The 27,343-nt window shown below is 40.7% G+C and overlaps 1 protein-coding gene across 11 annotated transcripts in view; it reads right to left on the bottom strand.

Moving 5' to 3' along the window:
- The window catches only part of syngap1b (synaptic Ras GTPase activating protein 1b), a 217,134-nt gene that overhangs the window by 128,570 nt on the left and 61,221 nt on the right, over positions 1-27,343 (bottom strand). For all 11 annotated transcript variants that reach the window (XM_049582897.1, XM_049582902.1, XM_049582905.1 and 8 more), the window contains one exon: positions 3,567-3,672. In XM_049582897.1, coding sequence (XP_049438854.1) covers positions 3,567-3,672 — 106 coding nt within the window. The remainder of the gene's footprint in view (positions 1-3,566; positions 3,673-27,343) is intronic.

Genomic DNA, 27,343 nt, shown 5'->3' with positions numbered 1-27,343 from the left:
CTGCACTGTAATTATCCAGAAAAATTAATGTCTTCATTATGCGCTAATTGCCTCCTCAACTTAAAAGGTTTATTTGGAACCTTAAAGGTACAGAGAAGTGAATGAAGGAGGGAAATAATGCATCTGCATCGCCTGATGTGTTACAACAGCAACAGTGGAGTGGAGAAACCTATTGAGGAATTATGTGTTTGACTAATCGCGTATCGAAGGTAGAGCCCAACATCTTCCGTCTGACTGTGCCACTACATCAGGCATCCAGCTGGGACTGTTGTCAAATGTCTCCATGCATCAATATCTTGTGAAAAATGCTGGCTTTTTACAATTCTGATGAATAATGAATCAAGGTTGACGTATTAATGTTGTCACAAACACATGGGTGAGTGTTTGGCAGCTGCAGCAGCTGCAGTATCTGCAGTTTAATCTTCTCTCCGCACATGGAAATATACTGAACCGGCAGAATTTGAATGTATTGATGATAGCGAGGTCATGTCTTTCAATTCTGTGAAAGATGTAGTTCATTCATCATTTCAGAGTGGAATGAATGGTCCTTAATGTTTGCAGAATGGACTCAATGGAGGCCTAGTTTAGAGTTATATGAATGCCCTAAATGCATACAGAATTGAATTACCCAAACAAAGACAGACAGATAGAGCAGCCTCAGACTCATCCCTCCTCCTCAGCCTTCTAGGTCACTTGACCTTGGTATTGTTTGGGTCCTGGTAACACGCCTGAACTGACATTAATAGTGACTGTCTTTCTGTGTTACTGAGTAGGCTCTAATACTGATTGCCAAAACTGACACTGACATCCTTCACTCCATCACTGCACTATTAGATGTGCTGAGGTTTGGTCACACTTGTAACACTGCACTGGGCCCAAACTTCACACTGGCACAATGCCACTCTTATGTCTGTACCATAGACTACATAAGAATAATGGATGTCAACCATTCGACTGTGGACTCACATTTTGAAACATCAACTTCAGTATTTTGGCCATCACCGTCTTGGATATTTTGGAGCCAGAACTGACCAAATATGGACGACAGAGTGGAGCTGTGGTGGAGTGCAGGGACGAATCTGACTTATAGACTGTGGTGACGCCTACAGACAGTCTGTCACTCAAAGAGGCCACACCCTAAATTATACATAACTTTAAGCCTTAATAAAATTTAGACGCATGAGTTATAAAAAGATTCCCCCCTGGACAGTTGTCATTAACGTGTAAATTAGCTATAGAGACCGAAACCATTTTTCACACCAGGCTGTAAACATGTTTATTTCTGTTGTAAAGTTTGGCTATGAGACTAACCTTGCTTTGGAGCCAGCTTCAAGTGGCCATTTGGGGAACTGTAGTTCTTAGCACGTCCACCTTGGCATCATTTTTTCCTGGATGTTGCAACTTGGTCTGTATGGTAAATTTAAAGCCACCGCCAGCAGCTAGTTAGCTTAGCTTAGCACAACGACATACACAATTACTTTCATTCAAGGAAGCTGCTTTGCCCAAGAAATAGTCAAGTACATAGCCCAACACAAACAACTACACGTCGACTGTTAACTTTGGTTTCTGTACGATTAAACAAACACAATACAAAGTATTAACTGTTGGGGACATTTTATAACAGGACCCAGAAAGATGAGATCTCAAGCACACAGTTATATTAAGAGCTTTTACTAAGATGCAGCAACTAACATTTTGATGTAAATCATGCAGATTTTGAAACTTCTAAAAAGAGCCAGGCTAACAGTTTCTCCGTTTCCAGTATGTGTAATAAACAAAGCTAGCCAGCTGCTAGAGGTAGCTTTATATTTAGCATGCGGACACAAGAGTGGTATCTCCTCATCTTAGTCTTAGCAATAAAGCAAATGAGTTTATTCCCCAAAATGTCGACTAATTCGGTTAAATTTGAGGCACAATTAAGTCCAAACTGTACACAGGCACGGGACATTGAGATTATGGCCATTATTAATACATTTTTTTAACTTATCTATTCATACACTTACTGAAAATGAATTATCTTTCCCAAGCACACTCCTGCACATACTAATATTCAAAATGAGAAACTGGCCTGTTCAACCACAGTGTTATCGGCCGGCCACTGAGCAGCACCAGTCCATCACACACCTCCAATTACACTGCACCTTAAATGTGTGACAAAAGTCCAAAGTTTGCACCAGTCCAGTTAAAAACAAATTTGATGTAATATGTTTTCATACAATCAATCGTCAAACTTTCTTGGTGCATACTAAACACTGAATTAGTATCATCACTGAACCTTCTTCAGCTCAATATTAAATGTCAAGGATTTTACAAAATAGGTCATGTGGCTCCCTGCAGACCTAATCTCTGTGGCCTCATGACAACCTCCATTTACTTTTTTGTTGATCTGATAATTACTAATTGCCTGGGGCGTATTAATCTCCTTTGGCTCTTTGGGGCGTAGTCACCACAGATGGTCCATAATGGTGTCAGTGCATTATGGCCGGTAGCGTAGCATGCTAACATATGTGAGTGTGTTTACGATACGCTTACAGTACACACAGACAATGCGAACTGGCATTGCTATATCAGCATGTGTCAAAACGTGGCGGGCCGTGTCAAACGATGTGTCAGTGCTTGACCGCTTTGAGGTCAGAGAGCCACTCATATGAAAACTGAGGAGAATATTTATCCAGTTGAATCAGCACAACTGTTGCGGTGGCAGCAGTGGCAGAAAGACGGAGGACGTCACGAGGGAGGCCCTTAAAATAGCTGAGTGAGACGGAGAGGTGGAGGGTGAAGGAAGAGGGAGAAACTGAGCGGGACATTTGTAGAGCGCCCAGAGAGACTGAGTCAGGCAAAACAAACAGAGGAAGGCAGCTATCAGAGCGTCCGAGGAGGGTTTGAGTGGACAGTGCAGCGATACCAAAGCAGAGGGGACAATGAAAAAAGTGACAGAAAGAAAGAATGAAAAAGAGTGAGAAAAGAAAAATTCAACTTCTGTATAGATTCAGGAAAAAATAAAAAAGACAGGGAACTCAAGACAGAGAAGGAGCATGATTATCAAGGTATCAATATATGAATTTCATTTAAAAGCAACACAACCAATAACCTAAAAAAAGGATAGCTTGGCAAAATCTGGCAGAAAGAAAACAGCTGCCTTAAGCCCTGATCAGATGGGTTGCTTTTATCTCAGCTCAGATGCAGAGTGCTGCTGTGAGCGTTGCTAGTAACACAGAGAGTAATGGCTCAAAGGATGCAAAGAGCTTTACATCATTGCCGTTGCTATGCAACTATTCTATTATTATAAGCAAGCTAAGTTAAAGTAATACAGGTGATAATGTCTGTGAAAATCGAAATGGACAATAGGGAAGAAGAGCTGAAATAATGATGAGACATATCCGGGGCAAAAAGTCAGGCAACCACTTCAGGCTGACGTGTTCAAAAGTGTCCTTAATGGATTTAACTGGATTTGATACCATTTGATTTTTTAAAAGGAGGAATAAAAATGAGAAAATTGGTTGGACCTTATTTAAAACCTCAAGTTTGGAATCACAGTAAAGCTGCTTAAAGGCTTGTCCACTCACCCATCTCGGGATGGTGCCTTCCCTCAACAGGAACGCTGACTGTCCGCCGCAGTAGCTTGTTCCTGTGAGACTCCGAGCGCCTCTCGCGCATCAGCAAAGGGTGTACCTGCACAGAGAGAGCACAAGGTCAGTACACAAACACACACTCCTGGAGTACAGCACGGAATATGAACATACAAGTAGAACTGAGCACTCTTTGTCCTTCCTTTGTTAGACTTGAAAAACCACCATTGTGTTTGATAAATAACAGCAATACTGTTGGACTAATAAAAACAGCTGTGGCTACATTTATCTTGGTATTTCATGGTCAGAAGCTGTTTTGTGAATAAACTATTTATAATGGCTGATAAACAGACAAACAAATGCCAAGAAGGATCCCAAAATCATGAATGAACCGATTAACCTTTGATTAAAGCAACTACCAACAGCAACCAAGTAGATCAAATTCATCCAAGAAATATATTCAAGGTTAATGTGGGGTCAGATGCAACCCACAGGCTACCAGTTACATCATGTTCTTTAAAGTCGGAGCACATCATTCAACACGAGAGAGAATGGCTTATATGGTGAGAGACAAAGCTAGATTTCAAAGTCCTCCACAGCAGTTCATTGTATGATGCACTATGTCTGAAAATTGAAAGCAAAAAAAAGAAATATATATATATATAAATAAACCCACATTTCACAGCTCCACTACATTTGGCCCCACAGTCCCTGAATTCATAAAAGTGAGACTTGAGGGAAAATAAATGGGAGAATGTGCCACACTAATCAGAAACACTGGTCCTTTTGAAACATCACAGTTACACGCAGAAAATACAGCATATACTGCAAAGTACAGACCTATAAATCTTGACTGAACACCAAAGCTAGTACTTTGTTGGAGCCGGGCCCCAGAACACCAAGAAATACACAAAGAAATAAAAAAAAAAACCTGCAGAAACTCACGATGAGTTTCCTTTCAAAATAACGCACTGAGTAGTGATTGATTGGTGAGAGTGGGGCTTTGTAGACTTCATCAGCGAGGTGTACCTAATAAACTGGCAACTGAGTCACAATTCAGTGCCTTTAGCAGATTGGTTTTATGGAATGTTTGCTTTTATCTGTTTTCAGCAAACAAGCCCAGATAAGCTCACTGTATAGACAAAGTGTTCTCGTTCCCAGGTCGTCAAATACTGATGCACCGTTTAGTGTCTCTAACTGTGTCTCAGTTCAGGGGCTGCAGCCTTTGAAGGACGTGGCCTTTGTGGTCTACGTCGGCCATGACCTTTGAAGAACGCATCAGCCAAACCGAACAGTCTCCGCAATGGGACGGTCTGGTCTGCGGAGGCTTTCCTGGTTGCATCACCAGTTGTTCTTGTCCTGACCCGTTGGTGACTCCTGTTACCTAGCAACCAGCTGCTCTTGACGAAAGCAGTAGTAGCAAGAAAGTTAGTTAATTTAATACTTGAGGAGATGATTCACCGCCGTTTGATATATTTCAGGCTGATGGACCGTTTTCAGGTAAACATATTGAATTAAGATTGTTTAAGCTGTGTGCTTTTAGCTAATAGTAATGTTAACAACAGTTAACCATTAGCTAGTTAACAACTGTCAGTTAACTTAACATATAATTGTTACTGGCATGCAATGAATCTTGGGATAGGCCACGAAGGATTCATCCGTTGCATCCTCCAAATTCTGGGAAAGAAGGCTGCAATTCTCGATCATATTTGAAGGAGCCTCGAAATGGGACAGCCTTGGTCGCGCCATACATCATCAGACTGATGTCAGTGCATCACAACTGTATATATGTTACAAAAAGTTGCTTTAAACAACACTGACTTTTGGCTTCACACAGGACACACAAACTACGTCTCCTGGGTGAAAGTCTGGTTTAATCCGACCCATCCACCTCCCCTCCCTCTCGTATTAAGCAAGCTTTCTCGCTCTTTAAACTACATCAGTTGCTGTCGGCGTCACGTATTGCCACGGATGGGTTCACACTGGAGTAACCTGAAGGCCCGGTGGGTCTCATAAAGGCAACCCCTTGTCTCCTCATTTAATCTATTGCCATCTGGGCGACAATATTGTCCTCCTCTGTTCACTAAAAACAGAGCCACGTTTTCATTTGTTCCACAAGCCATTAAGTTGTTAAACAGATAAAGCACTAGCATCTTATCTCATATGCACTGTGGCCACTTTGTCCTGGTCCAGAAGATGTCCAGCTGGTCTGGTCTGTCCCCTCCTGCAAGTATTTGAATCGGCATAAGAATGAGTATATCATAGATGATTTTTGTGTGTGTGACTTTCATGAGATTGGTATGTGTATGTTTATGGTGACTTTGATTTTGTGATAAAATGCCTTTGTGATTATGCTGCAAACCAATTCCCTACATGGACAAGCTATGACACACCGAGGGGCATGACAAAGTGTCTTTATTTGATGACCTGGGGGTGAAAACGGGCTGGTATAGATAAAGAGATTTGAATGTGTAGCAATTTAAAGACCCAGGTATTTTCCTGAAGAAAGTTAGTAGAGAAAAATCTACTATAGATGAGAAGTTCAAACAAACTGCATATCCAAAATGCTTTGCAAATTTAAAAAACACAAGCGCAGCATTGGAAAACACAAATGCAAAAGCCACAAGGAAAGTGAGCATCAGCGGATGTTAACAGGCTTGCTACAGTATTATCGCTGACATACTAATGTGGCCGACACATGTGGAAGAGGAAAGTTCTTGCCTGTTTGATAAGTGAGTGAAACACTGTTCAGTAGCTAGCTGTGATAACTAAAGCTATGTTATTGTCACAAATGAGCAATGTTCTTCAGTGTCGTTATATTTTTAGATTTTTGCAATCAGCCATCTAACATTAGGCTGATATGCAGCTAGCTATGCAATAATGTTAACACATAACATCATTTCGCTTCAGTTGTTATGTTGTGGCTTTTACATTTGTGTTGCCGATTATGCGCTTTTCAAATCTGCAAAGCCTTTTGGATATCCAGTTCATTCGAAATGTCTCAGCCACTGTATGAAGCATAGCTAAAAGAAAAGTTAGTACTGGACTCTGATCATCAGGTACTTCATCTTTGCCTGATGTGTAAATAGTCAATTATGTATAATACATTAGCAAAACAAATGATAGTGTGAAAATATACTCCTTGGCCACTTTATTAGGTACACCTATACCAAGATTAGCTCTTTGCCTCTTCTCCACTGGCTTCCTGTGGCTTTGACAAATAATTACATTTCACATTTTAATTGTGAATCATTGTTGTAGAACTTAAGTGATTCTTACATTCTCCAACTGTAAAAATGTGGAGCCTATACAGTGAATTTAAAAAGAGTCTTTGACTAAAATGTGCAGCACATCTACAGCCTGGAGCCTTTTCCTTTTAGTTTTGCCAAACCTCAATAACGTTGTCTAGTCTCAAGTCTCCCTAGTTAGGCTAGTTATAGATCGCAAAAGTCTTGTTGTAAAACAGAGAACTTAATAGTGCAGGGACAGATTTGTTTGCTTTCACCGGCAAAGCTGCAAAGTTAAAGTACCAAATAACCATAAATAGCCCACTGCAGAGAAGCTACCTTGTGGTAAAGCATTGAATAAACACTCAACTCATTTAGGCCTGTTAATAATGTCGCTAATGTGCTAACCTAGACTTAATAGGCTGTGTAAACGTCATTATAAGGCTCAAATACATTTTACGACAGATTTTTGATAGTAAAGGTTGCTGGCCCCTGACCTACACAACTGAGTGCACTGCAGTACAACAGCTCTGTCAGTAGTCATGGTTTTTGTTCAAATGTTTCAATATGTCTAAAGGTGAGCTTGTACTTTGTGGTGGTGTTTCATTGTACTGAAATTTGTTTTTATTATGCTTCAAAGTAGAGTGCAAATTATTATAAACACCTCTCAAAGTCCAGTTCAACATCACTGCACACTACAACCTCAATAATACACGTATAGTTAAATTAACACCTCTTTTTAATGAGGTAAAATTAATGGCTGAGCTGTAGATTTTACAGGTGTACCTAATGAAGTGGCCACTCAGTGTATGTTATGGATTTGGTTGGTGTTTTTCAGCTAGTTGTGGTGTTCTTCTGCACCCATGTAGCCAGAACAATCCATTATGCAGCTTTAACAAATGCTGAATAATGAATTTAAAGTGACCGTTTCAAACAGGTGTATATAGGTACAGTCCTTTGAAAGTGAAAGCCACTGTCCTCTATGTCTCCTTGCTGACATAAAGTCGAGGCATCTGTGGAAATGAAAGCAGCCGTGTTTGTGTTCTGATGCAAGACCGCTGTGCTTCTGAGTGTGTCCTATTGAGAGTAGTAGCATCGAACAGAAATGCAACATCGGGACATAAAAGAGCTGGTGTGAACACAGAGAGGCAGTGTTAGAAGGTGGGGCTAACTGCAGAGAGCAGTGCAGCCTAGGGGGCTTTGGGGCGAAGCCAACAACAGTGAAGGACACTGGCAGGTCACACTGTGCCATATGTCCCACAAGACAGGCGAGTGCCACTCACTTTAAAGGGGCTCTGTTAAGAGGAAAAACTCTGGATTGTGTGTGTTTTTGTGTGCGTGGGCCTGTATCTTCCGTCTGTTTTTGTATGTGCAGATGTGTGTCCATCAAAGTGAGAGGGCACATAAAAAATTTAACGCAGACACTGCTCCACTTCAAACTACTAATTTTCTCCACTGCCACATTACAGCTGTATCACATCAGACACATGAACACACACACATAATCTACTTAGATCGGCAACGCAGGAGACGCTTCACATCACAGCATCAGCATCCTGTTTATATGAGTCTCTATATCCAACTTAATCAGGAACAAGCACGATAAATCAACTGCCTATATGATTACGCTTCACTTCGCCGCTTGTGCAACCAAAGTGCACAAAACTATGTTGTAATACAGTGCTTTCTTGGGACCGGCATATTGCTTGTTGTGATGAAATTACAGTACATCCTCCTTGATGAAAAATATATTAAGCAGCATCCATACTTTATGAGTCCAGTGTGAGAATGCACAGAGCGTGTATGTTAATTCACCATGTCTGCCTTTTGTTGAGGCAATTACCCGATGAGAGGTTTTGCCATTTATCAAGTTTTTCATTGATCTTTTACCAGCCTCTCACTTGTCTGTCTGAATGTACTGCCATATAATGTATCTTAAAATATACCTTGTATCCAGAAGAAGAATCAGAATGACTTTCAAGATCCTCTACCTTTTCGTGCGGTGCCACCAGCAGGTCAAATTTCCAAATTTTTCCACTTCATTTTGCCTATGATAGGATTCATGATATATTTATGTTAGTATACAGTGCTATAATGCTGTAAAGTTAGCACAGCACCTGTGACGAAGTCCTCACTATCAATGGCCTCAGACTGCGACAGAGCAACAACATCAACTCATACTGATAAATTACTGATACAGAGATGATACTGCAAGATTGGAATTTCTCCTCTGCAGAAATCATGTTTGTATCTAATTATTTATGAGATGTATTTAAGCATCTTTAATCAGCCTCAACAGTGGGGCTGGTATTGTCTGCAGCCTGAGTGTGTGTGCATGTGTGTGTCATCATGGCAAGATGCAGTCCTTGAAACTACCACAGAAGCTTTTTTGAGTATTTTGCCAGGTGTGTATATGTCTGTCTGTCTGGAGACAGGTTAGGTAAAAGTGACAGCATCACAATAGAGCCAGATGCAGTTATGAAACTACCACAGAAGCTGTTTTGAGTATTTTGCCAGGTGTGTATATGTCTGTCTGTCTGTGGACAGGTTATGTAAAAGTGACAGCATCACAATAGAGCAAGATGCAGTTATGAAACTTTGCAGGTGTGTCGTTGAGATCAAATTGCAGGCTGAGTTTGAAATTGCGTGTGGTTGAAACGATGGTGCCCGAAGTTGTGGTGTGGAAAGTAGGTAAGGGGCCATCGCCCCCACAACCCACATTACGCTGGTGTGGTCTCATCCCAGAATGGTCTGTTATGGCCACAGCCAGCCCCCTCTCCACATGCCAACCCTTTATTGTAGATGTGTAAGCAAATTAGGATGTGTGGTCTCCTACATCTGATTAGCTCCTCTGCCAAAGGCATCGGTTCTTCTTCGAGATGGAGATTCTGATTGAAGCAGCATTTATTTCCCTTTTAATTTTGTCAGATATGATTAGTAATTCTTGTTTTCTTTGGGTTATATGTATTTCTTTTTGTTAAACAGTACCTTCCTTTGTTAATAAATAACTTTATTTTACCAAAAACATCTGGTTTTATATTGCTTCCTTTTTCCCTTCACGAGCTGGGTCGTAACTTGGTCTCTAGTTTATATTGTGTTGAACGTCGTCCTGTTTGTCTTGTCTGCACCACAAGCTTACCAAAATAATTTTCTTATATTTGTTGCCAAGTCAAATGCCAAGTCAAATTAAGTCAAACAAAAATGCAAGACTTCTAATACCCTTTAAACATGCTTACAGTTTCTTAGATATGTGCTATTATTCCTCTATTGTTGTATATTGAGGCAGTATCTAGGTCATGCTGTTGTACTGAATATCAACACGAGTTTGATTTGGTGGTCTGCCTGAGGCCACAAGCCCAGTGCTGAAGATAATCACAGCCGTGCTGATATTCAGTATAACAGCACAACCTCCAGTCTGACACTGCTTTTATACAACAGTTCTACAAGCACCACTTATTAGTTAACAGTAATGAGCAACAACAGATTATGATAAGTTTGTTTATCGCAGGCCAACAACTTTGTGTCATGTTCATTTGTCTGTGTGTTTCCATGTATTGTGTCTGTTGACAGTCACCTTGGTGGCATGTGTGGATTCCAATCAGTGACAGCTTGATCACACAATACCGTGGTGGCATTTTCTGACGTCATAGTACACTTGAGGGTTTGCAGTGAAGCATACAGGCTTTTGACAACCATTTCTAATTTAATCCTTTGGGGCCAAGGGTATAATTGGCCGTTTGACTACTTTTGATTTTACCTTTAAATATCACCTTAAAAACTGTTTCCCTTGCCTTGTTTGGTGTCATTTTCTTCAGCACAATCTCACCTGTGTGACTTTACATTTCTCTTTTCATTTTGACATAATGTATTAACACATTGGACCTAAAATCACACAAAACAAACACCCCCTCTCTGCTTGCGAGCACTTTTGTTAGAATAGCCCATTTTTACCGTTTCTTCCCGCACCAAACGCGCACCAAATGTGACGACAATATTCGGGAAAAAGCATGGCGTTAATTATTCATAAGTCTGATTTTACTCGGTCTATCGACACAATTTAAAAGTGGTATATAGTTTGAAGTTCGCACTTTGGACACAAGTTGAAACGGAGACTCAGGGAGGCTGCATCTTGCTGCTATGTCATCTTAAATCGGTCATGTGATTTGGACACACTGGCACATCCGTGGACTCCAGAGGGTTAACTCAGATGTAAGTTGTGGAAATATTTCATATTTGGATGACCATTAATGTTGACAAGTAACGGTTAATGTAATTAACGGTTTAGAACACCTGTAAAACGCAGTGATACATGCATGCATAGTTAAGGGCCAACTGATGTTATACTCTATATCAGCTGTTAAATTATCACATGACTTGGTCAGAACTAACTGTCGTGTGAGTACTTTTATATTGCAATAACATTTTTCTTGTCATTTGTGCGTGTTTAAGTGTTATCTGTCTATATCTCTGTTTTAACTCTTATTGTTCAATCACTGCTTTTGCTTCTGTGTGCTGTAATGCTCTATTTTTACTGGAAAATCTTTTGGAAACTGGTAATGGATAGAAACCTGACAAAATACATTTTATATAAAAAAATAAGTATTACCATAGAGGAGTCCTGTTCAGTGGCTTACAATAGCTTAACACACCCAGAAATATGAAAGTGATACCATGGAATAAACAGTATTGTAAATTTATAAGGTCTCACAGTATTTTTATCATCGTATTGCCGAACACTTCTGAGAATATCCTCATACCAGAGTGACATTATTAGACCAAAAAAAAAAAAGCCTATAAAGACACCCAGCTTTAATTTAAATTCAGGCCTTCTTAGTGCATCCTGCTTCAATTTAAATCCAAGTCTTGTCAGTGCACACAGCTTTTCTCTAACCCCCTTTTAATTCTCTCTGCCAGATTAATGTAAGAAACAGCAGCCGAGAGTGGCCGAGCACTCTGTTCGACTAATTGAATATGCTTTAGTGCCGATGAGTAACAGTAAACCTGAATTAACCCCACATTCAACCAGCTCTTCATTGATCGGGAACGCAAATAAAGCCACAGTTGCATAATGTAGCCTTACTGCAACCATGTTGCTTTATGGTGTTTCTAAATATAAGTAATAAGCAAAGTGGTTTCATAATGCCTGACTGAGCACCGCGCCAGCTCTGACTCCATGAAAAAGGAACCGCGAGAGGAGTATGGAGGAGTAGCAAGCTCAGACCCAGGGTAATCACACTGAATGGTTTTGTGGTTATTGAAGGGATAGTAGTGATTTTCAGCAGGGTTAAAGTGATGCCTCTCTCTGTCCAGATTTTCAGCTGTTGCCATGGAATCCAGAGGAGACAAATGGGCTGCGTTTACTTTTATCTACAGTATGAGTTGTGAGACAGTTACAAAATACATGTTTGGCAAGCGGAGGCACAGGTTTGTGTCTATTCAGTACAGATCAACACCTTAAACTTTCTCTTTATGTGCTGGAATCACAATAAAAGGGTGCAAATGTGTTTCATAACATGAGCTACGCACAAACAGCTAAAATTGTCTTAAATCCATGAGTCTTTAAAAGTTAAATTCTTGACAAGCCATCTAGATGTCAATGCTACCCAATTACGAGGAGCTAAATATGGTAATTTTCCTTAATCACATCTACTTGAACAAGTACAAGCCCACTCACTCTGCCCCCCTACTGCTGCCCTGCCCAGTGCAATTCATCACTGACAACTTGACTCATGGAAAAGACCCAGAATACCTTCCTACCCAACACTGACACATCAGCCCACCAATAAGCATCGCACCTCTGCTTCCAGCAGGGGGGGAAAACACCTGGAGGCTATTTTTACGCTGCGTGTGGCAGGATTGGATTGGTCAGATGTCGCGGGGTCTGCAGCTGACATACACCAGCTCTGGGGTTGCCATGAGTGGGCACAGGGAGCTGGCAGGCCTGCACTCAGCACCCACAGAGAGGCAGAATTAGGCCAGCACGCTGACTTTTACCCACTTCAGATGGCACACTGACACCTCACACACAGATTTAAAGGAAAAGTTTAATCTAGTACTGTTGAAAGGCTTGGTACGGTGCCACACAGAAGTTACAATCTCTATTACACCCCACTAGACAGCACAAAGCACACACTGACAATTCTTAAGGCGAGGGTCTGCTTAAAATGAACTGGTGTTTCTACCTTTTTCAGATGTCCAAACTTTAAAAAGCCCTCCGTGATAGAGAGGGGTGAGATGCTCCCAGTAAAACAGTGTAAAAGTTAGTAAGATTGTTAGCTGTAGCCCATCATAATTCAGATTTTGAAAAGGTGTTCTGAGAGGGGTTTTCAGACAATCCATGAAGCAGTTTGTTTGGTGCATAATGAGCTCTAGTAGTTGGCTAACAACGTGAAGCTTAAAAAAGGCCTGAGGGACATCAAAATCAAAATGGCACCCTGTTAAAGCATGAAAACACTCAATTTGCCTTAGGGTGGCAGTACTACTAAAGATCTCTAGGTCAAAATTGACCCTATTTGCAACCCAATCACCAGAAAACAAGGCTGTGGTTAACATGTGGTTAGGTTCAGGCACAATAACCACTCAGTTATGGTTAGGAAAAGTTCATGATTTGGCTTATAATACCTAGTTTTGGTGGTACAATCCCCACTGGAAACACAGCTATGTTTTGGTAAAAAACACGGTTAAAATCGTGTTAAAAGACACCCAGACTGTGTCCAAAATCATTCACCCATTCACTCACTATATAGTAAGCTCATCTGAAACATGAAAAACACTTTGGAACACTACTCAGGTCATTTTCTTGGTGCCATTAATTACATTGCTGTCACTCAATAAAATCTTGTCATATCAACATCGGCTGAGACATGAAATTACTCTGAGCGTTTTTTCCCCCAAATTATAAAATAACATTACAAAGTACTCTCAGGTACAAAGTACTTTGTGTTGTGATTCTGACCTGCTCGCAAAAAAACATATTAATAACGCAGCTGGCAGACAGACGAGGGCAGAGAGAGCAGCGTGAGTGCAACCTGTCCTTTTGCTTCTCCAGTCATTCATGTAATAACTTCTAAATTCAATGTATAACGTTATGCATTACGCCATTACGACACACATCAGAGCTAGTAGCGACTTAACTTCCTAACATTAGCTAACATTAGCTAGCGTTATTAGCCTACTCTCTACAGTAAGTGTGAAGCACTAAAGAAGATCAGTTGCCGATTTAATTTTATCTCTTTGTGACAGACGACGACACATTAAACTGAAAGATGGCAAAGAAAAGCTGGTAAAACAAACTTCAACATGTCATAAGTTTAACATGTACAACAGGTTGTAATCAAAATGCTCTCTCTCCTGTCGTCCGTCTTATACAGTCTGTTAGCTCCTCTGGTGCAATGCATGATGGGATATAGTGCTCGGTGAGTGACCATCTGTTGTACACTATACACGATGCATTGTGGGATACTTTGAGTCCACTATATAGGGTATAATAATTCCCACTATACATTCAGAGAGCACTACAAAATGATGAACTCACTATATAGCGCACTATAGAGTGAGTCGTGAGTGATTTAAGACACAGCTCCAGGTTTGGTGGCTGAGAAGCAGCTAGAAAAATAGCAATGGGTTGCTAGAATACAGCTGGTTTTGTTGTTTGTTGGCCTCAAACGGAGGTCTGCAGAGGTCCGCAGCTTGACTAGCGTCTCATCAAAGTGTCCACCATCCATCATCCCCTCCACCTCCAGATGACAAAGTCATCTCATGTACTATTTACTTTGGAAATGTTGATATGATGGGTCTGAAACATGCAACTGTAATGTATTCGTGGTTTGCATAAACATACAATGCCAACATTTTCCTCTAGTGATTTTACCCCGTACCCAGGGCGTCATCAGGAAATGTAGCTTTCAAGATACCTTACAATGTGTTGGTTAAGGTTAGACAAAAAGCCACAAGGTTACTAAATCATTCTCTGGGAACTGTAAATATCTGCAGGATAGTTTGGCTGGTATTTGGGAAGATATCTTGTTTGGACCAAATGCTGGATGTCTAGACAGAGCAGATGGAACAGACTCTTAGCAAGGCGAAAAAAAAATCTGTTATTGTCTTTTACAGCGTTGATCCTAATCATGTGTCCATAGAGTTTTACTAGCATTTCACTAAAATCCACCATTATCACCAGATGTTGCAGCTTGACTGGCAGTGTGGCTAACATGGTGTCTCACATGTTAGGTTAACAGGAGCCACAGTACAAGATTTTGCTGTAATCTGAAACAGTTAATGGTACGTTTTAGTATCAGTGCTTCAAAGCCAAAGAATAAAGGCTTCAACAACCCTACATTATTAAATCCAGCTAGTGGAAGCAAAGAAACCAGTCCCCTCAACAGACCAGAGAGCAACACACAGACACTTCACTACATCTCTCTGTTGCCACAATGTTGCTCTCTTTATCTCCCTATAAAGACACACAGCTAAACTTCTGTGACACATATGCGCCTTACTGATGCAGTTCTTCTTTCTTATCTGGGGCGGAACAGCATTCACTCAGTTCTTTAACGGAAGTAACCTGTAGATGAGTGGTTACATCCAGAAAAGTAAATTACAACACTTGATCACAGATGAGTGGTGATCGGCGATATCAATATATGAATCTGCCTGAGTGACTTCTTTTAGTGTCTTGTATGTAACTGGTCAGCTGTCAAACATTCCAGTATTCATGAATCCTTAACTTAATGTAATGTAGTGCAGCGACAGAATTCAATAAACAAGCACGGACCAATTAAATCGGACTCCAGTCAAGACTTGCTCCAGCCAAGGCTAATGGTGCATTTACGTGGATGGTTGTTCTTGCGACTTCAGTGTAGGGTTGCAGCAATATACCAGTTTTAAGGTATATCATGATATAAAAGTTGACTGTTATCATACTGTGTACATTTGCTTATCAACGATATTGGAGAAAAAAAGCAACTGGAAAGAGAACCTGACCCTTTATTTTGGTTGTTTTCAAAGGGGAGACTTTTTACACATACCTCCATTAACAAAATGGTGTCAAGTTTCAATTATAACGACCCCATACAATGTGCAAGGTACCCTGGGTGCATTGACTGTTGATGTTCTGGGACCCCGTGTCAAGCTCTGCCTGTTACATGCACTGTCTTCTTTCAAGATACACTTCCATTTTCACAGGATAGTTAACGTTTACGTACAGTCTCTTTTAAAATAAATGCACTTCTCTGGTACAACACCACAAATTGACCTTTTTTCCCCTTCAACAAACACACATGGTTGGGTTTAGGCAACAAAAGGAAGTGGTTAGGTTTAGGATAAAAAGAACAGGGTTTGGCTTTAGAATCTTATGGGACCCGAACACAGCTCTCTCGGGTGAAGGTCGATGTTCGTTGGACCCATCCGCAACCTCTCCCGCCTGACCCTCTGGGACTTTCGCCGCCTTAACTTTCGTCATTGTCCTGCCATGTTTCCCTCTGGCATCATTAAACTATAACGGCAACTGGCCATGTATCATGCTGATGTTAAAGGACGCCTTTTTTCATTGGTTTCTGACGCCGCAAGTCACTGCCCGGGCGCCGGATCAATATGTAATCTTTATTAATGTTACTTAACTTATGCACAATTTACCTCTAATGCATCTAAGAGAAGTTCCGTGGGGTGAGCAGCACTAGTTGTCGAACGTGTATGTCCTATAACGGATTGTCACGGAGAAACTGACAATATATCTTGCTTAAGAATCAAAACTTGCACAGTTTGATAAATTTACGCCTATCAACTTGAAGGAACCAACACCGTGAAAAGAGTCAGTCTGCCCATCACTACAAACCACTTCCACAAATTAATCAAATACAAGTGTAGGAGTATCTGCAGTGGGTCATTTAAGGTTCTGTGCCATGTTTGGGTACTGTTGACACTAGCGGTGCAGCAATCAATTTCATCCAATTTGAATTGTTAATTGTATGCCTGATGGATTTAAGCATCCATGACCACTGTTGTAATGAGCAGATCTGAAATCGATCCATCTCTGATTTAAATTTTAACAATCTGAAAATTAAAAATGCTTCTCAAATATCAGCCAGAATCCAACAACAACGGCATGTTGTACACAACAGAAGCTGGTACTGGCATGCAGAGAAAGAAACAGACAGTGGGATGGTGGCGTTGGACAAGGGACGCAGCGAGGAAGAGGAAGAGACGGTGGTAGAGGAAGGAAGGGAGAGGGAAGGAAGGGAGTGCCATTGATCTGAAGAGGGAGGGGGGTGTTTTGGTTCAGCTTGGCAGGTTGAGTTGAGCGATGCTGCAGGCTGGCTCGCCCATATGTCACTACTGCTTCCTCAGGCCCAGCTGTGAGGAGCAGGGAAATATGGTGGGACAGTGTGTATCGGTGTGTGTGAGAAAGTACAAGTCTGTGCGAGAGAGAAAGAGCAGTGAGCGAGTGTGTTTGTGTGTAAGACTGCAAGAAATAGAGTGTGTAATGTGCGAAAACTGTGCAATCCATTATTTCTTAACGGGGCAGTAATCAAACACTGCTGGCTGTCTAACTCTGGCTCAAACACAGAAACACACACTCACACACACGTTCATGAACAAACACAGGAACCTGTATTAGGACACACACACACACACACACACACACACACACACATGCAGGCAATAACAAAAATTTGGCCATGCACCTGCGCAAAGAAAGAAATGAATTTCACCTCTGCATGGAGACACACACACACACACACACACACACACACACACACACACACAGTCCCCTGCATCATGATAGGTGGCTGAGCTGGCCAAAAGCACAATTTGTCCTTCAGACCGTCAGTAACATCCTTTCACAGACAGATGTTCCTCCTCCTCCTGACCTCAGGCACTGGCTACAGTGTCCATTAAACACACAGTGATCCTACTCACAGAATAACACACACACACACACACACACACACACATGCGGACAACAAGCCAAAAGGGCTGACATTTTGACCATTCTTGGCTGTTCACAGACTGAACCTTTGGATGATAATTTGCAATTATCTGCATGTCTGAACAATTTTCAGTGTACTGTGTATTGTGATTTAAATATCGGTGGAAAGAAAGTGGAGATAGTTGGCTATGGTGCAGTAAAATCTGAATTTGTCAAGACAAGGAATTAAAACTGTGTAGTGCACTTTGCAAATTAAAAAAAATCTTTAAAAATAAGACAGTAAACAAATAGTGTAGGAAATGTTTTGGAATTGTGGTTTTGTTTCTATTTTTGTTGTCGTTAACTTAAACCAGGTCATAAATGAGTTGCTTATTGAAATATGCTAAGTAAAACAGTTTAGGTATGACAAGCGACACCTTTTGGTCTATATTGTTGCGTTCCTTTTAATTACCATCCTGGTACTTATTTATTCTTTATTATGTGCATTCCTTTTGGTAAATTTCAATGAGGACATATATATTTCTTGAGGAGATGTTAATAAAGCTTCAATTAGCATGTCGTTTGTTTATTTTTGCAGCACACATGACACCATATTGTTCTTAAATTGATGTAAAAACCTAAAAAATGCTGATGTAACATGAAAACAGCATAATGTGATGTAAATAAGCAGGGAACTCACATTACACTGAAACTGTGACCTGAGTGTTTACCTGTTAAAATTATGCAGGTAAAATGCAAAGTGCAGCAAAATTATGTGTCAGTTGGTTACAGTTAGGAAAATAAGAGAAGTGACGGAAAACAAACATCTCGCTAGCTGCAAGCAAAGTCAGATATTCAGGTTTTACTTTGGTTGTGCAAAGGGACTGTACTTTATTTATCAGAAAAGGGGGTGTGGCCTTGTTTTTATTTTTGTTTTGTTTTTTGCATCATCATAACACTGCTTGAACCTTTCTGATTGACTGGGGGACATGTGTGACCCTCCCCTCACCATAGGCCATAACCATATCTTTTCATATCCAAACCAAATGTAGGTAGTATTGGAGCGTAGCAACGGACAAACAGCACTGGACGGAGAGTTATCACCGATACAAACAGCTAATTTCTTAAGCTAAATGCAAATCCTCCTTGGTTACATTTCCCTGATGGAAACACTCCTCAGACATGATGCGTTGGTCATCAGAAATTTGAAAATCTGATCAGTTTCCTGCTATGATAAGGTGTTATTTAAGCGATTTTTAAAGGAAATGTGCATTCAACCCGACTGGAAGGTTTTGGGGTTCAGATGATATTTAAAATAAATGCAAACTGCACCCATTTCAAGTTGTATGTCACTCCTCTACACCCAAATATATTAGTACTTAAAAAATTATTTAACATGCCTCCTCCATTTTGCACCACTCCCTCCCCCCTCATAAATAACACTCCCTCACTCTAAGCTGTAGGGAATAAGACCACGAAATAAATACTAAGCATGTAAATGTTAGTCGAGTTGGTTTATTACATTTTCTTGCAGACACTAAGTGCAAAGGAAAAGTTCAAACCACCCATAAGTGTCCACGCAGCACAGAGACAGATCCGGCCAAAAACAATCCTTCTCAATAAAACTGATAAATGGCAGAGGATTGCTTTTAAGGTCATCAAGATCTGGCAGTTGCTCCTGGCGAGTTGGCAGGAGACAAATTAGGCCTAGTTTTCCTCTTTCTCTAGGTGCCTCCAAGGTATTGGAGGAAAAAAGAAAGTGTACACTATCCACAGGGATGGACGAATTAATCAAAACGCTGAGATAAAAGCCGTTTAAACTCTTGTATGTACAAGATGACCTTTTGAAAGATGTTTTATTTCTGAGTGAGTGACAATTTTTATCCAAATGGCATGTAATAGTTGCTCAAATACCAAGAGTTTTTTGTTAACATCGCCTAAGGGGGGGTTCAGGTCAGCCATCTTTTGAAAACAATCAACCTTTCTGTTCTCCTCTGAGAGCCGCTGCCCACCTACATTCATTACATAATTAATCCCTCCAACTCCCACACGACAGCCACCTGAATGTGTTCTCCAGGGTCATAAGCAAACATACTATCCACCTCTGAGCCACTCTCCATGCTCTGTGACAACAGCAGCTGCAAGCTAAAGCCACTGAGGTGCCGCAGCTTGTTTGCAGACCGGCTCATGCACTAATGCTTTCAAATTCAGTATCACAGCTGCAAATGGGACCACCAACATGCACGGGAAGGCTTTTACCAAAGAGGAAAATGTACTTGACAAACCTATTTACTTTAAATTGCTACAGTACTACATCTACTTCTCAGTGTGCTATAGTGTGGATATTCCCCAGCTCCTTCTAACACTTGCAAACAAGGCTTGTGCCCCCATTCAGTTTTTTCTTGCGTAACCCTGGCACAGTTGGGGTTAGCGCAGCCCGGAAACATGACTTGGGGGACAGGGCACTGGTGCGTGGCGGTGGTATATGAAACTCTGTCACCTCAGATTAATGTGAGATGAGAGGAGGAGGAGGAGGAGGAGGAGGAGGAGGAAGAGGAGGAGAGGATGGCAGGCAGCCATCAGTGCCAGCCCTCTCACTCCCCCTACAGGACAAACAGAGGCAGAGCAGTCTGTGGAGAGATTCAGCAGCAGTGAGGAAAAAATGAGTGAAGGCAGATTATTGAAAAAGTCAAAGACATGGCTGGTCCAGAAAATGTATTACTTATTCTTATAATTGCCTTCATTGATTTTTCCAAACCAGATTGTCCCAAGTGATCCAGTAAGTGAGGAGGTCTATAACCAGCCTGCTTCATTAACAAATTCTACATTTATAAACTACTGCACACGTCTTTAAATATATTAGATGTCAAAATAATTAAAATATAATCCAGCTATAGGTCCAAAGTTAAGTTATTATCGATGATCTAATTCTCACTGCTGCTCACACACACAACACTATGGCAGCAGCTAACAACATTTGTTTAGCGTGTAATCTACAAAGTTTGTCCAAAGTGACATCTTCAAATTATTCACTTTGTCCAAACAACAGGTCAAAACCTAAACATATTCAGTTTACTATGATAAAGAAAGGCAGGAGATGCAAACAGGTGAGAAGCTGAGGCAAGTGAATGTACTTTGATTTATGCGATTATACAATTAACAGTAAGTTTCAGCTCTACTTAAAACTCCTCTTACGTCTTTCTGCTGCAGCAACACTCAAAGACTTGGTCACTGGGTGAATGTGTGGCTAATCAACTACAGGTAACTTAGCTATGACAGGTGACATCAGTGATGGTTGATGCAGTAGCACTCACAAATTGGCCAAATTCCACGTCAAGCAATTACTGACACTATTAAGTAAAATATTAGCCTTTTTATTCCCACAATTACAGCCCAGGGCGAACTTATGTATCGACATTAACCTTTTATTTTCATACTCGTCCTGACTGACGTGAAGTGTGATCACATGATGGGTGTTACTGGATGCAAAGCTAGCGAGTGGAATATGCACAGAATGTACGGGCTGTTTGCTAATGCTAGCTAGCTGTTAACAGAAATTTAGCATAACGTTGCAAGACGATAACCAAAAGACTGTCATTTTCATATCACAAAAACGATCACAATCAATAGCGATACAGCCTTTTTATCAATATATTTATCAATATCCGCCCCAGTATATATTATACTTACAATTACTTCCTTGATTTAAGTATTTAATTAAAAGCAACTATGAGTATTTATGTAACTATAGCTCATAGAATTTACCTAATTTACTTCATTAAGTTTATGTAATTGTTCTTCATGAATTGTTTATTTCCATTATGTTTAATTTTACTTTAATAAAGTTGATGTTATTACAGAAATAAATTCATTGTACTTCACATTAACATATTTGACATACATAGAATTTAGAACAATAATTGCATAAATAGGAAATGCTATGAGCGATAGATAAATTTGATTTATTTACATAGTGTAAATGTTTTTTTCTTGCTTAGTGACAGAAATATTTGACCCAATTGGAAGCAAACTTTATATGTCACTGAAACATAAAACGGATAATATAGACCAAATAATTTCTTTGACTGAATTCAAACTACTGAAACACATCTGGCCAAAGAGTACTGAACACTAAATGTAAATATGCAATGACCAGGGTGTGCCATAAAGGAGGCCAAAAAAGAAAAACACATCTGCACAATATGATACAATCTGACTCATTCATGATCTCTGCATAAATGAGTTCCTTCCTGAAGTCTAAAGTGTTTAATTTTTGTCACGACTGCATCATAGAAGTGTTGATTCAACTCTATGGTAATTCCTCGAGGTGTTGGACTGCATCCATTTGTACCACAAAAATATTTTCCTTCTAATCCTAATATATGATCACACACACACAGAGTAACACTAAGCGACATTTTCTGCTGCTTCAGGCTGCGTGCTCGCTTGTTTTCTTAGTGACACATTTCCATTTTTCTTGCTTAGGCTGCATTGGGAGGAATTTTCTGCCAATCACATACAGTACAGAAGCTCCAGAGAGATAGCATAGCAGCAGCGTTCACATGTGAGCACTGAATAACAAGAGGAAGAAAAAATAGCAGGAGAGGGCACTGTAATTATAGGCGGCGTGTTTTGCCTCGTCATTTTTAATTTCACAGGCGTTTCTTGAACTTTCAAGGGTATTTTGCCCTCGACGCACAGTGTCAAAACGTGCCACTCAGACAACACATCTTGTCAGCGTATCTATTATCCTTGGCAATTAAAATGAGCCGAGGGTTCTGACGTGTCAGTGAGGGTGTAATCCCATTCTAGCTCTGTGAAGTGCCTCCACTCCATCACTAGGAAACAGTTCAATGAACCCAACACACCAAGAGCTACACAGGCACATGATTAACAAAAATTTCCATAGTGACACATTTCAGACACAACAGAGGCGACTTGTTCCCCGAAGCGACAACTCGTCTCTCCAGGAGGATAGCTCTCCTGCGTGTTTCTGATGGCCATCATTCATAAATTAAAAAAAAAACAAAAACAAAAAAAAAAAAACAGAGCAGCAAGTGAATGGAGCTGTGAGGAGCAGAGAGACAGGTGGCCTGTGGGAGAGCCAAAGACTCCTGCCAGTCACCCCAGAGAGAGCAGGAGAGGATGAGGGAGGCAGTGGAGAGAGATAGAGTCGGCGAGTGGATGAGGTCGAAGGGTGAGGGCAGAAAAGAGGGGGAGACTGTGAAGGAGAGACAGACTGGAGGGCAAGAAAGATGGCGCTGGAAGGAAGGGAGAGGAAGTGTGGCAGCAGTGAATGTGGAGACAGAAGGAGGGAGGGAGGGAGACAGGCAGAGTAGGAGGGGAGAGAAAGGAGATGGAACAACAGATGGATTAGATAAAAAGAGGAGAGAGATAGGAGGGAGAACAGAGAGGGAGAACAGGAGAGAAGGTAAGAGTGATGGATCGATGGAGGCATTAAAACCAGGACTGAGTCTGGCAGAGATACAAGAGACAGCAGGGGATTGGACAGGTGATGCTGACCTCAGATGCCAAGCATATAAGCAAACAGAGAATCAGAGAGGTGAAAGACTGATATCAAAATGTGCAGGAAGCAGCAACACCGGTGAGGAAAATAAAAAAGAACAAGGTCTTCCACTGATTCTCCGTCTCTCCGCTATGGAAACGTACAGTACGATTGCTTTTTTGCCGAGCCACTGAAGCCATCTAAAACAAATGGAAATAAACTGAAGTGTGTGAGTGTGTGTTTGTGTGTGAAAGAGAGAAGAGAGAGACACCCGCTCTGCATGAGGTGAGTGACAGGCATGAATATTTAACGCCTCTCGCCGTCGCCGAGGTGACGGCAGCCAGCACGTCACTCCTGCCTCTGATCCATTCACAGCTGCTGCCTTATTGGCACAATTAGACAAGGATAGGGCTCTGATTAATTGAACCGGGCTCTCCATTCAGTCCCTCCAGAGCAGCATGGGTCTCTTATCGGGATCACAGCATGCCGCGCTCTATTCCTCTGAGTGATGACAAGTTGAAATGCTATTGGCAGCTGTGCACATGCACTACAGTGAAGTCGCCACCCGTGAGCTTTGACCGGCCACATGAAGATTCATTACTTTATTGAATCGCCAGCATAGCTGAACATAGGAATTTGCCTCAGTGCAGGGCTTAAATCAAACACTCCACACAAATACACACTATGACAAAGTGTGCATAAAATACATCACACAGTGAGGAAGATACAGTAAAATACAATAAAAGTAATATAAAATAAAGTAATAAAACACCACAATCACTGCACTGCCCAGACATGCAGCGACCCCATAATACTTCTATAAAGTGCTGACATGCCAGAGTTTAGGGCTTTAAAGCAAATTAAAACTACAGTATATCAGCGTATATGTGGTTTAATAACAGATCTGCTAACAGGGCTCCTACAGCTTGAGGCAAATTAGATATAAGACTTTTAAAGACTACTTTAATGCCACTCAGAAAAAAAATTAAGACCAATTTTACAATGGTTTCTACAATAACCAAAATGGAAGGGGAAAAAAACATGGACCAACATCACTTACTTCAGGGTTAGGGACAATTCTGCCCAAATGTTTGCTATAAAATAAAACATGACCTTTTGTGGGCGACACATCTAATATAAAGGTCAATAAAAACAAACTCAGATTCATTAGAATTGGCCTTATTACAGCCAATAAATGTAAAACCATGCAATGGAAAGATGAACATCCACCTACATCTAAGAGATGGATTAATACATACCACATTAAAAGATAATGTTGAGAGTTTAAAATGATCTGGAGTGGCTTAGTGATATTCTTGGGAACAGAGCCCACAACATGTTACATGTACAAACTTAATGTGTAACTTTTCCTGGTCATTTCATACACTCACTCACTGTATATGCTGTTTTTAGTAGTATTACAATTATCTTTGAGCTGTAAAAGTATTATCATTATTTATTTTTCTAATAATTTCAATATAGAGGGGATACTTGCTGTCATTGTTGTAATTAGTGTCATTAGTAGTTTCATTGTGGTTAATCTATCTGTTTTGTTTGATTGTTTAATAGTTTTCTTGTTGTATTTTGTTTCTTTTTGACTTTTTAAAATTTTTAGTTATATATTTGTTTTACACTATGATGTAATGTTTGCCCAGGAAGAGTAGCTGCTACCTTGGAAGTGACAAATGAGGGTCAAAATGAAATAAATAAATAAACATAGTACTCATCTGTTATCCGTGTAAGTACTGATTCCAATTGTTATGTTTATTCAAGTCAAGCTCATTTTGTGGTCACTGCTTTCTCAGTCCTACTCTTTCATCTAAATCAAATTTTTTAGTTCGAAATTTTATTTAATTGATTTTTATTAATACATATGTTTTTATTATCATGTATTGCTTTTGATACTCTGTACTGTTTTAACTTAGTCCCCTTTTTTATTATTGTTATATTTTTTTGATAAGGTACTCATAATCAGAACTGAAGAGGAGGGTGGGAGGGATGTGTGGGGGCTGTGTGCAGTGAGTGGAAGGTTATGAGGAGGGCTGATCAGGCATTTATGGGATTACATATTTGTTGATTCAGTCCTTGTATTGTTAACTGATAAAAACAATAAAGACAATGTAAAAACAACATAAATGTGTCAAGTTAAAAAGTTAGATGTTGTACTTCAAATACTGAAAAAAAAAACTTTCTACAGCAGAACACCTGGAAACTGAAGAACATATTATGTCATCAATCAAAAAACATTGTTTATTTGTCATTAGATTGGATTAGGTAAATGTATATGAATGTTGATGGATCCTACAATCTGATCTGTGTAACATCAATGTGAGACACATTTAGTGAAGTATCTTAAAAAAAAAAGAATAAAGGGCAAGATATAGACAGTTATTTCATTTTTTATGATTTTATAATGCATCATGAATATCCTGTGCAGTTATTCAACTGTGCAACATTCTTTTCAGTATCCTAAGTTATTCTTACCAACATCACTCTTGAATATATATTTAAAGGAGCTATATGTAAGAAATCTAAAGCAAATAGTCATAAAATCATCCTAATATGTCACAGAGACTAAGGAATAATGTTCATATAACATACTGATGTCGCTGACGACAATAGTACAACCAGAATATTCGCATTTAAAAAACATTTTTACGGTCTGCAAATCATGTTTATGTTTTGACTTTGTGTTTTGGCCTGTCGCGCCACCCACTGCCGTCTACCAGTTACGCAGTCAGTAGAGTCTCAGCATCAGTTACAGTTACGACTGAGCTACAATAGCTGAAGGTGCGACTAAACCCAAATGACCTCATTATGATTCCCAAAAAACGCCAAGACAAAACTTGAGGCAAAGTGAGGGTCTATATAGGAGATGCTTTTGAACGGTGGAGACAGTTGAAAGCGGAGAAGAATTTGAAATCGGATGTCGAAGTGGCTACTCTTCTCCTCGACAGGTAAGCTTTAGCCAAAGTTGGCTAACTAGCATCATAGCTAGATGGGGATGGACATTTTGAATACTTTCAACTGTTGATCATTTTTGATCATACGTTGTAGCCCACGTGCAGGTGGGTCATCGACCCGACTGATGTTTTTGAGAAACAAATGTTAGCAGATGGGCAAGCAGCATTAGCAGTGTCCCGGTACATAGCATTAGCAGCCGGCTCCTCCTCAGCTGTATCCCGGTAGCGGTGGCAGAGAAGCCGGACTTGCTCGAACGGCCCACTGGAAAACTGAAGATCAAGAATGCGGCGACGCAGCCCTGCCACGGCAGCCGCCCATGGGCAAACAAATCACCCCCAGTTTCCACCAGATGCGTGTTGGTTGCGTCTGCGCTCCAGCACGGCAGCGGAGCCGATAGGATTCAATTCTAGTCAATGTGTGTGTTTCCACCGGCTGCGGCTGTGCTGCGTTCCGGCTCCGTCACAGCTGCGGCACTCCGTAGCCCTCCGCAACAGATACGCAGGACTTCTATTTTTGCCAGACGCCGGAGCACAATGCAGCAATTCAGCACAGAGCAGCAACCTCGAATCTGTAAGGGAGGGGGGGGCGGACACGACTCGCCGCAGTATTTTGAATTTGAGTGCAGTAACCGTTTTGGCCACATTCTTACATACAGCGCCTTTAACATATGTTGCATATATTGTAGACTCACAAGTCAGTCTTTAGACGCTTTGTTTAACTAAAGACTGATGACTTTCTCCCTGATTTTGTGTTTAGATGGGTGGATACAGTTTCAGAGTTTAAAAAAACTCCCTACGTTGCAGAACCAATAGCAGGGCGGTCCTTCGGTGGCTCGCTGAACTCTTGTGCTCGTAAACATAGTCCCATTAGAAACCATCAGAAACACGTGTAGCGGTACAAAATGGCTCAGCCGCGCTCGCAGAAAACGCCGTCAAAGTTAGTGGATGTTTGTCGCGTTTGCAGCGACACATTCTCGCCAACTAAAAGAAACAAACATAATCTTTTACAAGGCCATGACTCATCCGTCCGGCCGGACTATAACGTTAGAGGGAATCGCCTTGTTGTTTACAAATACTTCCGGGTAGAAAACCAGTAGAGCTTTTAGCTATCAAAGATGCGGTGTGGAGATGATCCGTCCTGAGCGTCGCTATGTGACAGACGCACTGCACCT

The sequence above is a fragment of the Epinephelus fuscoguttatus genome, linkage group LG8 (assembly GCF_011397635.1).
Source record: "Epinephelus fuscoguttatus linkage group LG8, E.fuscoguttatus.final_Chr_v1".
Classification (NCBI taxonomy): Eukaryota; Metazoa; Chordata; class Actinopteri; order Perciformes; family Serranidae; genus Epinephelus; species Epinephelus fuscoguttatus.
The sequence above is the reverse complement of the archived record's forward strand: the minus strand, read 5'-3'. Positions and strand labels throughout refer to the sequence as shown.